Source organism: Artibeus jamaicensis, unplaced genomic scaffold (assembly GCF_021234435.1).
Source record: "Artibeus jamaicensis isolate MK-2021 breed Jamaican fruit bat unplaced genomic scaffold, CSHL_Jam_final scaffold_461, whole genome shotgun sequence".
Lineage (NCBI taxonomy): Eukaryota > Metazoa > Chordata > Mammalia > Chiroptera > Phyllostomidae > Artibeus > Artibeus jamaicensis.
Genome location: NW_026522045.1, coordinates 5,366,263 through 5,384,712, shown reverse-complemented (window position 1 = coordinate 5,384,712; position 18,450 = coordinate 5,366,263). Strand labels below are relative to the sequence as shown.

General features: G+C 40.4%; 2 protein-coding genes across 3 annotated transcripts in view; both read right to left on the bottom strand.

The window, feature by feature from the left end:
- The window catches only part of CENPI (centromere protein I), an 87,327-nt gene extending 85,634 nt beyond the window's left edge, over positions 1-1,693 (bottom strand). The window contains exon 1 of one of the 2 annotated variants that reach the window (XM_037131016.2): positions 1,485-1,693. The gene's annotated coding sequence lies outside the window, so the exon portion shown is untranslated. The remainder of the gene's footprint in view (positions 1-1,484) is intronic. The other variant, XM_037131015.2, reaches the window with a different exon arrangement.
- Positions 1,694-3,063: 1,370 nt separating this feature from the next.
- Positions 3,064-16,708, bottom strand: TMEM35A (transmembrane protein 35A). The gene is made up of 2 exons (XM_037131026.2): positions 16,466-16,708; positions 3,064-4,865 (listed from the first exon to the last, which is right to left on the bottom strand). The coding sequence occupies exons 1-2, from the start codon at positions 16,583-16,585 to the stop codon at positions 4,461-4,463; spliced, it is 525 nt and encodes a 174-aa protein (XP_036986921.1). The 5' UTR covers positions 16,586-16,708; the 3' UTR covers positions 3,064-4,460.
- Positions 16,709-18,450: the final 1,742 nt, after the last annotated feature.

Genomic DNA, 18,450 nt, shown 5'->3' with positions numbered 1-18,450 from the left:
GAAAAATTCCTCATTAATTAATTCACTTATTCAATAAATAATTGATGGATGTCATCTATATGCCAAGCATAGTTCTACTTACCAGGATAAAATAATAAAATAGTCAAGGTCTCTACTCTCATAAGACTTACAGGGGTGGGGAGGAGTGTGACAGTCAATGCAAAATAAGTACCTTATTTTACTATGTATATGTGCACCCATATTTTTGGCCCAAACTTTCAGAAATAAAATCTTTCATTTAATTTTTTAATTCAATTTATTTATATTTAGATACTTGTTTTTGTATAATAAAGGAATTTTAGCATTTATTTTGAACATTTCATGGTACAAGATATTTTAGGTAACAAATACTTACAAAACACAAGAACAGATACAAGGTATTTCAGGTACTACCCATGTATTAATGCTCATTCTTTTTTTTTCCCCCGCAAAAATTTGGGCAAAAAAATGCACATCATATATGGCACAATGCACTACATAGCTAATAGGGAATACAATACAATGATGTGATAGAAACGAGGTAGGGGTGAGAAGCTATTTTGGAGTAAGTGTCAGGAAAAGCTTCCCTGACTGACCTTTAAACTGACATTTGCATGCCAAGGAACCAGCTACCTAAAGATGTGCTGGAAGAGTATTTCATGGAGAGGGAAGAGTAAGATTTGCTAAGACCTTAAAGTAAGAGCTTCGCGTGTTAGAAAAATAGCAGCAACACCAGTGGGGGTAAGGAGAAGTGGCGACATGGTGGCGACATGAAAGAGGCAGAAAGTAATGGGAGACAAAGTCAGAAAGGCAGCCAGAGTAAGGAGTTTGGATTTTAAGTGCCATGGCAACTACTGGGGAAAGGAGAAGTGTTAGGCAGGGAGAGTGATACCATCTGGCTTAGGTTTTAAGACTATTTTAGCTACAGTGTAAAGAATAGAATCCTAGGGGTCAAGGAGTGGAAACAGAGCAGTTAAAAGGGCCTTGCAGAAGTCCAGAAGAAACATAACTGTAATCTGAACTGGGCCTAAAGTACAGCGGTGGAAGAGGTAGAAAATTATTGTATCGTGATATGTTTGGGAGATAGACTGGGCAAGACCATTATAAAATACTGGATGTAGGTGGGGAAAAGGTAAGAGAGGAACATAGAATTCTAAGTTTTTGGCTTCAAATGAGAAAAACTAAGGGAATGGTTGGAATAATACTCAATCCCACCTCCCTAGAACAGATGAGGCCAGAGCAGGAGAGCAATATGTGTATCAAACCCAGTGGGAGGTTCCAGGTTTTGAGCAGTTTTCTAGGTTCCTGCCGAAGGGCAGGCAAATAGCTTCTGACCCCACTCGGTTGACCGGTCCCATAGCTTCCAAAGACTCTTCCTGGCTCTTCCTGGTTTGGGGAGAAGACTCACCCCAGCCACACTTTGCAGGCTAGTCCTGCTCGGAAGTCAGTGAGATCCCCTTCGATTTCAGAGTCCCCCTGTCGCGCAGTATTTAAAAGTACCTTACCCAATGCATCGCTCTATCCCTGAAACTCCGGAGTCCAAAGATGCCCTCCAGGATTCAAATAAGCGAGCCCCACCCTGCGCATGCTCTTCCTGTGTGACGCAGGAGCGGGCCTGCCGAGCTGCGAGCTCTGCTTAAGTCTGATTGGTTAGGTTAAACATTAACGTCGCAAGGCTTCGCGCGCGCCGAGACTGACGCAGACCCAATTCCGCTTTGTCCCCCACCCCCACCCCCGCCACTCCACCTGGCGGGCCTCCTGGACGTGTCGTGGTGAGTTGGCCTTTGCAGCAGGAGCCAGCTGATTGGCTGGGGTTCCTGCTGTCCTAAAAAATATTTGCATTCATCATTTTGCTTAAAACAGAACAATCAGCGTGTTAGTTCTTGAATTTAACATGATTAGTCATAGTGATCATTTTGTCCAGGTTGACTCCAGGTTGATACTTGATAGGAAAATAAGAAACTGCAAACTTTGCAGTAAAGACTGCACCCCCCCCCCCATGCTGGGAAAGAGACTCAGGTTAAAGAGCCTGTGACCTCTAAAAGCTGTCCCTTTCCCTACGTGAAACTAGGAGGTGGGAGGGGAAAATGGCTGTATCTGCCCTCCTTTTACCAAGGATGGGTTCCCTTAGCAGAGCTTGCTAAGAACTTGTGTCTTAAACCAGATGTGGTACCTTGCACATAACCAGCCAGTCGACATGTATGTAAATATTCCTAAGTTTGAGGGGTGATGGACCTAGAAGAAATTGGTGAAAACAGTAATAAGAGCTTGGTGTGAGACCTAAGCTTAGTCCCTAGTTTTATCTCCTACTAGAGAAGGAATCAGAGAGGACAGATATAAACAGCTCTCGCTAATTGTTTGAGGCCAAAATATACCCGTATATTGTAGGCAAAACTATAGGAAGACTCTTAGGGAGAGATGAGGAATCAAAGATTAAGTTGGTATATTTGGGAGACTACAGTGGAAACGACTTTTCACCACATTTTATATTTGTGTGGTTTTTCAGTGCACTTTCATGAACTCTTATTGTGCATGAAAATTGAGTGTGCAATATTTTCATGGTAGTTGATCTTCCTTTTTCTACTAACTGAACATTTCTCAAGTCATTTATACTTTTAAGCATTTTATAGACTCAATTGTAAATTGGAAAGGGTCTTAATCCTTCAGTCCTCTTCTTTTTGTAAATGATGAAACTGGGACCTTGAGTGGTAAAATAACTCGCCTAATGTGACAAGACTATGGCACTGGAACTTGTGCCACTTTGTGGACACATATAGTGAGAGACACTGGCTCACCTTAACTTAATATACCTGAAATTTTCTCTGAACTAATTCTTCTACCTTCCCTTGGCATCACCTAGTGAAGCAGAATTCCCCAAAACTGGGAATTGTATTGGGGTACTAATTCAATAGCTTTCTATCAATATTTTATGTGCTGACATCACAGAGGTGTGGAAGAACTTAAATGAGATTGGAAAGTTGGTAGCCTCATTAGTATATTAAGTAATTATACTCTTTCTTTTCCCTCATCCAGTCAGAGAGAGAGGGAGAGAAAAAGAGACTGAATCCCTTGATATGACTCTTGCTTTCCAGACTTCCATTATTTGTCCCAACAGTTTCCTCCAAATTTCAATTTTTATTTTAAAAGAATGAGAGATATAAGACACAGGGGTATCAATCAATGAGAACAATGACAGTGAAGAAATACAATAATTTTACTGTACACACACACACGCACACAAAACACCCCCATCCTTTTCCCATCCTGGCACAGTAACATTAAATCCATCAAAGCACATCTAACAAGGAGAAACACCAGTAAGTAATGAAGAAAGCAAATTTTCATACTGCTGGATACAACTAACCCATATCAAATGTCTTTCCCCTAGCTAAACTCCACCCACCGGAATGATAAAGAAGTGTAGAGGAGACAACTTTGGGGGTAACTTATATGTATGCTTACACTAGCAAACTCAAGTGAAGATTCAACAGGAGTAGTAAATCTATTTTTCAAGGAAACACTGGGTACAGCTCCTCGATCAAATTTCAGATGATTTAAGAGAACAGTTTGTGAGATTCAGACTTCTATCAGGAATAATCACTGCTCCCTCAAACAACACTGGAGAAGCTGCCAAATACTGGTTAGTTGCTGAGAATGGTGGAAATGAGGCAGCTTTTGGCTTAAGAAAAAACAAACAAACAAAAAAACTCCAAGTTTATTGCTTCAGTTTCAAACTGGGTAAAGGAGTTTTGTAGGTTGGAGATGGACAAAAGCAAGGTGTAATGTCCAATTTCATCACCTAAAGAATTAGATTATCTACTGACTGCATATATTCCTTATTTTAGTTAAACTCAGTATGGAATATTTAAAATTTAAACAACTGTTGAAAGTAGAGGCTAATTAATTTTACACATACTCATTGCCTCAAATTGAAGGAAATTTTTTCTTAAAGTGGTAGATTCAAGTTTTCAGCTTATTCTATTGAGGGATTCCCCCATCCCATGGGAATTCATAATTTGTTTTTTATCAAAAGTAGGATTCTCTTTACAGGAGGTTTATTTCATTGTCTTCACTAGACTCAAGTCTATAAAGGGGAGGATACCTGTGCAGGATTAGTTCAAGGTCAGAGCCTTCTCCTCCACGGGTTGCATGCACACACACACAGTAAATATATTTTCCCACACATACTGTCTCATAGTCACATGCTCCCTGGAGTCCATCTCACAAAAGCACTTCAATAGTTAGCCATATACATGTACATGCAGCAAGATGTGAGAATTGCCCAAGAGTGATTAAAGGTGGCGTATATATGTCTATGTGGGGAGGTCATTTTAGGGTATAGGTGTACACAAGCCAACAGGGCCATTAACTTTTTCCCTTTCTCCTAAGATAAATAAATCAAATGAAAAACACACGCTGACATCTTCCTGGGTGTCATGGAGGCAACTGCCTGGAAGGTTCACTTTTTCACTTCCAATTTCCTATGACAACTTCATTTTTCCCTGAGGGGCCTTCTCATACAAGGAGGGCTGCTCTTCAGCTTTCCCTGCATTTCCCACGCTTCCAAGGGATGAGGGCTTCTTCTCAGAAGAGCGGTCTTCAGGCTTGCGGGCAATCAGCAGGCGGCAGGTGAGCAGGATTCCAAACACCAGGGCATGGGCATAACGTTTGAGAGGATCACCGACTAGCTGGTGGAAGAAGAGCACAACCAACACCAGCAAGAGCAGGAAGAAGTTGGCCACATCTTTGGGACGTCCAGGCACAAGGGTCATGACAATGCCACAGGCCACCTCAAGAGCACCAATGCTTTTACGAAGGAGAATGGAATTGATCCCCATTTTCTTCAGCAGAGGAAGGGCTCGGACATAGGTCTTGTAAGCACGTTTCTGGAGTAGAATACCATAAGGAAATCGCTGCATTAACTATGATTTTAACATTAGAACGAAGAAAACACCATTCCCTTTCCACACCAGCTAAGGGTGTCCCATTTTTACTGTTCCCCTAAATAAAAGCCTTGTAATTAAAATAAAGAAAAAAGCAAGTAGTCTGCTGAGATCCCTGCAATTTAAACCATAGTAACAGCATGGAAGCTAAGAGCATTTGACTTTATAGTTTAAAATTTTTCTGATTATAAATTAAAAACCACATTAAGAAATTAAAAGAAAATTCACCAGACCCATAAAATGGGTACAGATTAGCCATGTCCGTTATTTTCTAGTGCCTAACTTGCCCAAACCCAGAGGCATATGAATATCAGCAAAAATGAAACAAGGCAAGGCACAGTATGGTAAAGCCTTACTAATTTGGGCTTCCCTAATTTGGAATCTGTGATAATTCAGAAACTTCAGCTGAGCTGGACTTTATATTTGTGGAATTTGTAAAAAAAAAAAAAGTGCGTCCTAAGCAAGTAGAAAATTAAAAATGTATATAAATGTTAGCCCCTCATGTATCTTTAAAATATAGTAAGACAGAAATCATTCTCATGGTCATTGAGATAAATCCCCAGGCCTTTATAAGCTACTAACTTGATTTGCCTGGTTCGAGTTCATTAATTTTAATTCAACAGATATTGAAGACCTACAATAGACTATTTGATGGAGATAAACAGATGAATAAGACTGGGACAAGAAGCTCTTGGTCTAGTTTGGGGAAACAGATACATAAACAGCACTATAAAGCATCATTATTAGTTCTATATAATAGAAGTCTGTACAATGTATAATTGTAGCCCAAAGGGAGACATCATAGGACAGAGGAGGGAATCACTGGATATATTACAAGGTAATAGAATTATATGAATCTTAGAGTGATAGATAATCATATATTTCACTATTCAAAGTGGCCTGATCCTTATTTTGGAGTAAATTGATGAGATTTTATTAAGTGTCTTATTAGGTTGCCCCACTGCTTTGTTTTCATTAAGTATCCATTAGTCCATTCAATATTTATTATCTCCTTATGCTAGGCACTGGACTAGGTACTCTGAATACAGGTATCAAGTATTCAAAGACCCTGCCTTCCTGAAACGTAAGTTCATAAGGGGTAAGTAGTTATACAAATACATAAGTGCAACAAAGTATTATGAGTGCTGAATAAAATTATGTAAGTGGGTACAGTGTAGGCACACCAGAGGAAATGGTCAAGTCTTTCTAGATGGAGACTGAGAAAAGCTAGAGGAGAATCTTAAAAGAAGAGTAGGTATTTGCAAGACCGATAAGGGAAGGTTATTGTAGGCACAGGAAGCTAGGTAAGCTAAGACCTTCAAAAACAAATTAAATCGGTGTGTTGTGAATATTGCCCCAGTTCAGCACAGGTTGGGGTAGAGGGGAGACATGAGACAGGGGAGATGGATATGAATCAGATCACATATGTTATCTTGTGGAGATGGACTTTATCCTATAATTCAGGAGGAGCAACATAATTTGCTTTTAAGGAAATTCCCTCTGGAAAAAATGTGGAGGATGGGAGCAAGGAAACAAGGTGAGAGACCTGGACTAGAGTAATAACAGTAAGAACAGAGGGAAGGGAACAAAGTCAAGGATACTTTGGATGCAAATTTAACAGAATTTGATGTCTTATTGGATGTGAACATTGAGGGAAAGAGAAGTCAAGAAAGATTATCTGGTCTCTGGCTTGGGTGTCTGAATAGAAGTTTGGGAATGCACATAGAGGAACTGTGGGGTAGCAGGGGGCAGAAGGGAGTGAGGAATTCAGTTTGGGCTTTTCTGTATTGAAGACAACTAACTGGAGTTATTTGGTAGGCAGTAAGTAAGTGAGGTCTGGGATAAAAATACAGAATTGATAGTCATTTGGCATGCCAAAGTAGAATGTATACCATGGAAAAATCTGTGACAGATATTTAAGAAATGAGGAGAGGAAGAGTGTCCACAAAGTAGAAGAAAGTGTGGTCAGAAAAGTATAAGGAAAACTAGCAGAGACAGGGGGGCCAAGAGAGGTTTTAGGAAGAGATTAGTCAAATAAATATCCAGAAGTCAAACTGTTACATCCTATGGAAGTTCCATTTTTAATTTTTTAGCAACTTCCATACTATTTTCCATAGTGACTGAACCTATTTACAATCCTACCAGCAGTGCACAAGGGTTCCTTCACATCCTCACCAACAAAATTAAAACACTAATTTGGAAAGACATATATACCCCTAGGTTCATTTACAATAGCCAAGATATGGAAGCAACCTATGTGTCCATTGATATATCAATGGATAAAGATAATTCTCATCCCCCCCAGCAATATAAAAGAATGAAATCTTGCCACTCGAGACAACATGGATGGACCTAGAGGGTATTATACTAAATGAAATAAGAGCAAGACAAATACCATGTTTTTTCATTTATATGTGGGACAGAAACAGACTCATAAATATGGAGAACAAACTGATGGCTGCCAGAGGGAGGTGGTGGGAGGATAAATAAAAAGGTGAAGAGAAATGAGAGGTACAAAATTCCAGTTAAAAAATAAGTAAGCCATGGGAATATGGTGTATAGAACAGGGAATATAGTCAATAATATTGTTAATAACTTTGTACATTAAGAGATGGTTACTAGACTTATTGTGCTGATCACATTGTAAGGTATGTAAATGTAGAATCACTGTGTTGTGCACCTGAAACTAATGTAATAGTGTATGCCAACTAAACTTTAATAATTAAAAAAGTTAAAATAGAAAAAAAGAAGAGTCAGATGCACCAGATGCAAAACAAATACTATGAGAATTGGGCAGAAAGTCAAATTGACCTCTCAGAAGCATCTGGCACTTAGAATAGTTTCACACTTTCTAGTCTAGTTTTGGAACAAATGTTAAGTCATTTCTCTCATTTCTGGACAAATGAACATACCGTTATTTCATGGATTAATTAACATGGGTGGCAGAAGATAATCCTCTATGAGGACTGGTAAAAGACTGATGGGTTAGCCCTGGCCAATGTGGCTCAAATGGTTGAAGCGTCATCCAGTAACTGAAAGGTTGCGGGTTTATTTCCTGGTCAGGGCACATACCTAGGTTGCGGGTTCAATCTGGTACAGATCCCCAGTCCGGGCATGTGCAATTCCCGGTCCAGGCGCTTGTGGGAGGCAACCAATCGATGCTTCTCTCTGGCATTGATGGTTTTCTCTATCCCTTCCTCTCTCCCTCTCTCTCTAAAAGCAATGAAAAAAAAACGGTTTAGCCCTAGTCAGTTGGCTCAGTTGGTTGGAGCGTCTTCCCATACACCTGGAAGGGTTGCTTTCCCAGGAAAGATTCTATCCCTTGTGAGGGCTCATCCCTAAGTTGTGGATTAGATCCTGGATCAGAGCGCCTACAGGAGGCAACTGATTCATGTTTCTCGCATCGTTTCTCTCTCTCTACCTCTCTCCTTTCCCATCTCTCTAAAATAAATAAACATATCCTCCAGCGAAGGTTTAAAAAAAAACAGAAAGGAAGACTGATGGTTTAGTGAAACAAGTGCGGGTTTGGATTCAAAGAGAGCTGGGTTCAAATCCCATCTCTGCCACTTTATAGTTGAGTGTCCATAGGCAAATTTTGTGACCTCTCTGAGCTTCATTTTCCTTAGCAGGGCTGTGACTAAAGTGAAGTAAGTGAAGCTATTTGCCTTGAGTACAAAATTTAAGACAGTACCAAAAATACTCATTGATAAAAATATAATATCTATTACAAACAATGTCAAATTTTTAAGCAAAGGCAGGATCTAACTCTGCACATGCCCAACACTGCCTCACTCACCTCTTCCTAATTACATTCCTGTCAGATCCTGTCTTTATTTAAAATTTCACCTTACCCTAGACCCTATCCTGTTCCTGAGCATATAAGGAAATACAAAATGTTACTCATTCTTCCTTCCTCTTTCCATTTTAGTTTAAATCAGGGATTTTCAGAGAGAAATTAGGAGAGAGGATGACCAGTAGGCAGAGTAAAACCCTGGGCCAAACTGAGCAGACCAACGTGGGTGGAGCAGAGCAGAGCTGAGAGTTAGGTCACTTGGTGGTGGAGAGAAGCCTGCCTATTTTCCATCACTGTTCATCTAGATGCCACTTGCCCACTCTCTCCCCGTCTGCATTCTGGTGACAGTAACAAGGGGACATTAGGGAAAGAAATCTAGACTCAAGAGGTTTACTTAACACTTTTAAGTAAGGACCATACTCACTAGTAACACAAAGCTTCCCAAGGAGCAATTCCTAAATTCTAGGTGTAAACTTCTGACATGATGAATACAGGAGGGAAGAATTTCTTACTGTCATTTTAGAACCAAGCCTTCCAGATGCCGGCTGAATGGCTTCTGGAAAGTGCTCCTTTTTTGGTTAGGGCTAACCACTCATTATTCAAGAATAGATTATGATCTATACTGTCATGAAATCTATAGCCTGGGACCAAATTCTGGGCCTTTAAATTGAATTCCTATAACTTTAATTAACTTTTTTCTCTCTATTTGGCGTTATTCCATATTACTTTTTCATTTGTTTAAACTGCAGCTGTGGATATTCTTATGCAGCTAGCTGTTCCCTTTTTCCTCCTTTTCTCAAAAAGAGACTGCATGTGGATAAGTCATGTCATGAAATGTTTAGTTCGAAGCTAAGTAGGTACAGATAGCATCTATTCTCCAGGACTCCAGACAGGGAATTTTGAATTTGTTAGAGATAGAACTAAGCTTAGATGGAGTCTTGACATCATAGGAAGCCCTTTATTCTTGCTCCTGTGGGGTAGGATAGAGACATCAAAGGATTGCTGATTTCATCAATGTTTAGTCTGGGCCACCTCAGTTCTAACAATGGAAGGGCCACAGGTCTTAAGTCTATAGTAACTAGATCTTTCATTATTCTGATAAGAATAAAGAGAATTAAATGAGTGACTCTCCCAAAAGGCTCTTGCAATTCACTTTCTTTTTTAAAATATGTTTTATTGATTATGCCATTACAGTTGTCCTATTCTCCCCCTTCATTCCCCTCCACCCTGCACACCTCTCCCCCACCATTCCCCCCCCCCTTTCGTTTATGTCCATGTGTCACAAGTTCTTTAGATTCTATATTTCCAATTCACTTTCTTAGGTCTGTTGCCTCTCCATTGCAATGATCCAGACCTTGTAATTATAGTTTCCTTTAGAGGAAGGAAGCAGGAAAGAGAATGTTTCAAGTCCCTTAATCAAAGGCAATCATCCAGCAATATCCTTGACTGGGATTCTTAAGATAAGCTAAATTCCAATCATCCTTTTGTCCCTAAATTGCTTGGAGGAAATTACTATGTATTACCTCATTCCCCCTTTTGTAAATTAAACAGGCATTTTGGAGATTTAGTCAAAGGATCATAGCATCATAGATTCAATCAAGGTCCACAGGCACACATTTTATCATTAATAAAATACACAATTAGAAATCCATACATTTGCAAGCCACAGTAATTATTTTAATGATAATAGAGTTGAATCAAGCAGGTCTGTTCTTGTGGTAGGAGGAGATATGATTTACACATGAATCAAGAGCATATGGAGTCTTTCCGTAGTCATACAATTTTTTTTGTCATTTATTCTTTCAAAAAATTTTAAAGATTTTATTTCTTTATTTTTAGAGAGACAAAAAGAGAGGAGGAGAGAGAGGGATAGAAACACTGATGTGTGAGAGATACATGGATCAGTCACCTCTTGCATGCCCCCAACTGGGGACCTGGCCCTCAACCCAGGCACATGCCCTGACTGGGAGTCAAACCATTGACCTTTCAGTTTGCAGGTGGGTTCTCAATCTCCTGACCTACACCAGCCAGGGCTTGTCATTTATTCTTCACTACACCCCAGGGTCCATGATCTCATATTAATGACATTAAACTTGAACAGCTCAGAACTGTCTAATAATATTCATCTTTGATAACAATTAATAATAGATCCAAACCAGATACCAGGATAACATGGGAATGGGGGCAAATGGTTTGGTCCACTTTACTTTACTTATGCCAATTAAGTAAAAGAAATAATAATTTGGCTGGTATACTGCATCATCCCATTTATATAATGGTCAAAAGCAGGTAAAACTAACTTATGCTGTTAGAAGTCAGGATACAAATTACCCTTGGGGAAGTGGTAACTGGAAGGGGCCATAAGAGGGATTTCTGAGGTGCTGACTATGTTCTGTTTCTTAATATGGGTACTGGTTACACAGGAGTGTTCTGAAAATTCCTTGCACTGTATACTTAATGTATACATTTCGGTATGTATGTTATACTTCAAAAAATTTACAGGGAAAAAACTATATAAAAGCAAAAGAGGATACTGACAAAAAAAATCATACATATAATTAATAACTCATCAAATCTTATGTGCAACACAAAAGAGCAAACCTAGTACAGACTAGGGAGTTTAGTTAATAATAATGTATCAATATTGGCTCATCAATTGTAACAAGTGTACCACACTAATGCAAGATATTAATAATAGGGGGAAGAGGGATATATGGGAACTCTACTTTCTGCTCAATTTTTCTATAACCTATAACTGCTCTCCCCAAAATAAAGTTCATTAATTTTTTAAAAATCTCATCCATAAAGCCTATATAAGTGCTGCAAAATTTACTGACTCAAGTATGATTTCCCTGAATCTCTGTTGGAGAACACGCCACATGTGGATCAGAGATCCTTTGTTTTTGTTTTTAATCCTCACCCAAGGATATGTTTACTCATTTGACGGAAGGGGGTAGGGAGAGAGAGAAACATTGATCAATTGGATTAGTTGCCTCCCATACCCACCCTGACAGAGGATAGAACCCACAACCTGAGTATGTGTGCTGACCAGGAATCAAATTCGTAGTCTTTGTATAGGATGACACTTCAACCAACTGAACCACACAGGCAGAGCAAGATCATGTCTTAAATGCAGTAAAAAGCTATCACATGTTTAAGTGCCAAATATGTATATGAATGGTAAACACTTTTAAAGCACTATATAAAATATATTATATATAATATGTAATATATAGCCATTGTCATATAATGCTCACCTAAAGAGGAAGCTGGAAATCCGGTCCTACTAGCAAAGGTGGACCCCACCCTGATTGCATTTTAGGGCAAAAAGAGTCTGACTTCTACATTCAGTCAAAAATCATTCTGAAACAAGTGCCAGTCAGTCAAAAATCATCCTGAAACAAGCACAGTTCTTGACCACTAAGGGGCTATAAGCTCCCTGGCATAAGCACCAATGTAGTTTAGCCTGGGATGGCTAGCTGTGTGAACTAAGCAAAGTCAGTTTACATCTCAGGGTCACCTTCCTTTCTGAGGGAATAAATGTTCTGTGATATTTCAGAAAGCAGTATAAGCATCAGTGAATTACTACCATATTGCCTACTTGGAAAGCAATTAGTGGCAGTGATTGGAAGCATAAAATATTACCTACAGACATTAAATAAACTGCCCAAACATATCTGGAGTGTTTCCCCAGGGTTACACAAACAAGGGGGTACTTTAACTATAGATAAGCATATCAGTCAAGACAACAAATCCTCCCTATGAGGGGATGCAAAGAAGCAGAGACTTGCTCTGTCTTTCTGAAGGCCAAAAATCCCTTGGCTTCATTGTGACAGGATTTTTGGTGTTTTCTTACTATTCTATATGTGGCCCCTTGTGCTTATAGGATGGAACATCTGCTAGAAAGAGCTTAATAATACTAAAGGTATAGCAAGTGAACCATTCATATTTTTCTCAACACTGCACAGGAAACTGCTTAGCAGCAGTTGTAAGAGCTTTCTCCTAATTTCAAGTGAATTAATGAAGGCATTTATTTACTTGAGGAAGTGGTTGGTCTTGTCAAATTCACATGGAATTTAGAATACTCTGACAACTTGTTAAATCTGGAGGAGGTATGGCACAACACACACAAAATGGGCTATTCAAGAGAGGTGCCTGGAAATTCTTCATGGGATCCAATGTGCATTACCCAGCAGCCAGTGTGGAGTTATCAATATTAGCTGGTTACATAAAGTCTGTTCATCAGGACAAATGAAAATAACATCTTGCTCTTCTAAATGCCTGATTGTAATCCCTTAAACTAGTCTAAATGCCTGATTCCAATCCCTCAACTTAGTCAGGAATCCACTACATAAAAATACAATTTATTATCATTACCATGTCACTCAACATTTTTTGAACAGCTAACCAGATGCTTCCACATGTAATGTCAGTTAATATGTACAACAAACTTCTGAGGTAGGTATTATTATCCTCATTTTACAGATGAGGAAACTGAGACACTAAGAATGTCAGAATTTGAACCCAAACCTGTATGACTCAATTTCCATTAATTTCTCTTGGCTTCCCCAGTAGAGACAGGAAAGAAGTTCATAGTCATTTCTCTGTTTGGTTTTTAATAGTGATTCTTCAGAGAGGTGATAACACCTGAGCATAGCACTAATGGCTTTAGAACAAGAAAAAAAAAGTTGGCAGAAATGGGAAAAAAAATCTGAATTTGAAAAATTGGTTTCAAAGTAAAACGAAACCCCAAGGTATGGATTGGGGCAGTTGAATTGATACAAAAAAGAAGAGAGAATATGCCAGATATGGCTCAGTGGGTTGAGTGCTGGCCTGGGAATGAAAGGGTCTCTCATTCAATTCCCAGTCAGGGCACATGCCTGGGCTGTGGGCTAGGTCCCCATTGGGAGGGCATGTGTGAGGCAGCCACACATTGATGTTTCTCTCCCTCTCTTTCTCCCTCCCTTTCCCTCTCTCTAAAAAATAAATAAATAAAATATTTTTAAAAATTCAGTTGTAAGTCCTGATATCCAAAAAGCTGTAACCATTTAATGTCTTTTCTGAGAGTACTGGGTCACAGACTTGGTTTCTAATCTCTGCTCCAACAACAGCCTTACCTATGATCTTGGATCAGTTAACAATATGTAAAATAAGAATAAATAATAAAATGCATCTACCTCACAGAAATGCTTTAAAGAATAATATTGCAACAACATTTGAGATCTTATAAGAAAAGCCTCTGCAGTTTAATACAAGACTAACTCCATCAGTGCAGAGGAATCATTCCTAAACGGAAAACAGAAAATTCCAGATAATATGTCAGCTGATCTAGTGTTGGGATCCTGAGGGGCTGTAGCTCCCTTCTAGGAATCCAGAAATATCTTCTAAACTATAATTGAGGGTCAACCAGAGAATTCTGAAGGGTGATGACCAGCCAAAACAGTGCTACAAATGACTCATTCATTTATCTATCCATTCAATAAATATGAATTGAAAACCTTCTTTGGACTAGAACTGAAAAACTTAATTTTATCTATTTACTATGGGTTCAAGAATAAAGCTGGGCCAGCCTGAGCACTATTCAGTGGGCCCTATCCCAGATAGCCATATCCAGCCTGAGGCCTGGTGCTCAGTACAGGAGGGGACCCTAGAAAAGGGTAATCTAAAAATCCCCCTCAAGCTTCATACTACTGTGAAATCTACTTCCCAGCTAAATACAATTCTTCCATTTCTTCCAGATGGCCCTGAGCACAGAAGCATAGAATTGTGAATACACACACACAAAGGTTCTGTACTGCTATACTAGATTATACCTATTTGAATGTGTTCCTTTGTATGATATGAAGTCTTCGTATATGTTTATTCTGCCTTTTATTATTAGACTGCAGTAGACAGCTCCACTCCCTAGGAAGAAACCTACTGTAAACCCATTTGTGGTTGGTCCTCTTTGTGAGCTCCTGCCAAGCTGGTAGAAAGCTTCCTGGTGACTCCATGTTAGTTGGAGCCTACATTGTGCTTGAAGTGAAGCTTGGGGGGCCTGTAAATCAGCTGAGCAGGGTCTGGAAGACAGGGAGTATACTGAGGAAGGGTACTGTGTCCCCAAGGAAAGAGAAAGCTTAAAAATACCTAAGGTGCATACACACAAATATATAAATATGTGAAAAGTAAAGTAAGACCATATTCATCTATTTATAATCTAATACCACACACTACTACTGCCAAGACAAAATGTAGTGGCGTTTCCCCCTCGACCTAGTCCCTCTGCCTTTGGTGGCTTCTGCTACCCTCTTCCCCCCCACACACATATACAATACAGGCTACCTTGGATACTCATTTTGACCTGATTTCAATTCCATCTGGTCAAACAGGTTGGGAGAAGGGGAAAGGAGAAAAAGAAACACATTAGAGTTTGCCACCAGGACTAGACCTAGGCCCTTGAATAGCAGCCCACCCTCTCCCACCCCAGGGTGATCCTGCAGTGAGGGAGACATGGAAAGCACCACCTGGCACCCTGAGACAGAACCCAGACCTGCCAGCTAACATTTTCTGAGCATCTACAATTTGCCAGTCTCCATTCATTTGCAGCTCACGTTGAGGGGCCTTGGAAGGCTCTGCAGTCAGCTTCAGGATCGCTGTGTATTCCTATCAATGTTTGCGGCTATTCCTCTTGCCCTTTCTCCCTTCCTGTTCCTCCCCTAAGCTCCTTTCCTTCTCGATCTTGAGAGCCCAGTAATGGGCTCCCTCTTATTACTGGCATTCTGGCAAAAAAAAAAAAAAAAGGTGAGAAGCAGGTTCCCTTCAGCTGGAATGGAAAAATAAAGAGGCAAAATGATGGAAAAAGGCTAGAGTGCTGGAAACATTTCCTGCCATCTCCTCATACTCCACAGCAGAGGAACAAGTCCTCTTCGCACCCAACTGGGAAGAACAGCCCAGCCCCCAGGTTGCAGAGGAGATATTTTGACCAGTCACCTTCTGTGATTCTAACTCTGCAAGAGGGCCAGGCCTTGGGCAACCACAGGAGGCAAGGTGGGAATTATGGGCCATTACTTAGAGAGAAAAGGCAGGCTTTGCAGATTGTGCAGATTAGCACACAAAACAAATCAAAGTAAAACATCCAGCTCTCCCCGAGAGAAGAGGAGGAAGCAAGCTCTTGGTGACCTTTATTTGGGCCAAGACTGCTTTGTCTCCAGGATAAAGATACACATGCAGGCTACTAAGGGAATACCATCAGCTCTCCACCTGTGATGAGGAGTACATTTTCCTTCCCCTAAAAATTGTTCGTTTTAGTAGCCCATTCTCCCGCGACCCTTTCCCTTCTTTCCCTTTGTTCTTCCTGATGACAAATAAACTCTCCAGCTTGCTAAACATTTAGCTTCAAGGGAAGGAATCAAATTTGCAGACTGGTTGTCCCAACTTTGGTTATGCTGAAAGAAGGGAAGGGTTCCTGCCACTGACAGGTATTACGCAGGTCTCAGCTTTCTGCATTACTTGCGGGTGTGGGGTACTCACTGGGCAACCCCTCCCCCAACTGGCATTCAGTGGCTCCAGAACAGTTGCTCGGCGTGGCCCACAAATGAAATCGCTGTTGTCCAGCTGCTCTTTCCGAGCTGCAAAGTTGCTGGGGAGACTGAAGGGTCCGGGTGGGGGTGGGGGTCAAGGAGATGGAACCGTGGCCTGGGAAGGAAAGAAGGGGAGAGGTATTCGCTATCCCTTGGGGGTGCGCTCCTCATCACCCATTTGCTTCACTTACCATTTCATTGTAGGCATCCTTGCTGAGCCTTGGGGTCAACTTGATGGTCCCCATAAAAACAAAGAAGAGTCCCAGCGCCACTGAGAGAGCCACGACAGTTAAGGTTCTGGGGGACGCCATGGAGTGACCAAGGCGGTTCCCAAATAATCCTCTGCTTTGCGCACCCTGCCTGTCTGTCTAAAGCTAGCAGTTAACACAGAGAAAGCTAGAGGGAAGCTGCAGAGGCAGCGGGCAGCTAGAATGACAAAGGGAGAGGAGGGAGCTTAAAAGACAAATTGAAAGATCAAGATTCTACCTCTCCCACTGTAACAATCGCTGGGTCCTAATGCCCTACGCTCACTCCTCACTGGCCAAAATCAGTCTCCAAAGTTAGAAGAATCCCTTAACTGAGATGGAAACTTCAAGTCTTAAATGAGGAAAAGGTAGGTTAGACTTGGAGCTCACTCCTTGAGCTGCCTCTGGATTGAGGATTAGTGAAGACCTCATTTCTACCACTTCCCATCAGGCTCCCTTTTCATCTCTGTAATCCTCTAATTATCAGTCCTTTTTTTCAACCTCTCATTTTCTTCCTTTTCCTTTCCCTTTATCAAATAGTTAGTCCTCAGAATTGCCCAATGGTTTAACTGCAGTGTTTTAAGCTTGGCATTCAAGACCATCAGCTTATCTTCCAATAGCTCCTACAGCCACATGCCACCCCCTCATTTCCTACCTATTCATGGCCCCATACAAACCTGAGTTATGCCACCTCCACTACATTCCTTTCCCTACTCCACCACTCTTCCTCACATTCAATCTTTTCTTCAATATCACCTTCATAAACCCTTCCCTGATCCATTCCCAGCTGGATTTGATTTCTTCTTCCTCTGATTTCTTGAAATAAAAACCAATATTTATTGACTATTTACTAAATGCTAGACACTTCCCTTTACCTGTATAACAGAGTTATTTTTACAGCAACACTGTGAGCAAGGTATGAGCTCCCATTTCATTCATGGAACACTGAAGGACAAGGAAATTAAATAAGTAATTTACCCAAGAGTTTACACTAATAAATGGAAAGCCAGAATTCAAACCAAAGTAATTATTTCCAGAGCCTGGGATCTTAACCACCTCTTTGTATAATAATTTACATCATTAGTATGGCACTTAATTGATACTGCTTAGCACTGTAATTATCTGTACATGCCCACACACCTTTTTTGAAAAGCAGTGTTCATTAAAGGAAAGAGAATGGTCTGGAGTCAGATTCAGAAGGTTCAGGATTTAAATCCCCAGTCTGCCATTAAATCTGTGAACTTGGATAAGTCACTTAACTTATCTGAGCCTCCATTTCCACATTTATAAAATATGGATGAAAATTCTGCCTGAAAGGTTTGTTGTAAGTATCCCATGTTAGTCAATTTCCTAGCAAGTGTCTAACGTTTGATTCCTCAATGGATGTAGTTTACTTCTTGTTTCTTCTGGATTCCAAATCTACTCTGTAATTAGTTTAGATTATAAGCATTTAAAAGGTAGGAAATACACACACACACACACACACACACACACGTCGCAGACCCTGTCCAGCAGAGTCCGCCTGTTGTGGTTGACAACGAGAATCAATGCACAGGTGACAACAATCCAGTGTAAAAAAAGGGAACAGGCACAACTACTCTCTCAAGAGGAGAGTGCCTATAGGTGCCTCAGCCACTCCCTCAAGAGGGCAGAGCCCTAACCTTTGCCTAGACAGGCTTTTTTATTGTTTTCCTGGGGTCTTACATCATAGAAAGATTTATTATCTATCGCATAGGATATTATTGTCTACATTCTAGGTACAATCAAGGAAATAAAAATAACATGCAAAGGGGAATGGCAATGAGCTCATTAGCTCTGTCCTTAGGAGAGCTCACACAGGCTTTGGAAGTTACCTGGAAGATAGACACTACACATTTGTTGTTTTAGACCAGGGTGACGGAGTTTTAGGAAGAGCAAGCCATAACAATCTG

Excerpts from the sequence above, each read along its gene's own strand:
- TMEM35A (XM_037131026.2), bottom strand. The coding sequence starts at position 16,585 with ATGGCGTCCCCCAGAACCTTAACTGTCGTGGCTCTCTCAGTGGCGCTG. Across the intron at positions 4,866-16,465 it reads AGGATGCCTACAATGAAATG|AAACGTGCTTACAAGACCTA; the intron begins GTAAGTGAAGCA and ends ATTCTACTCCAG.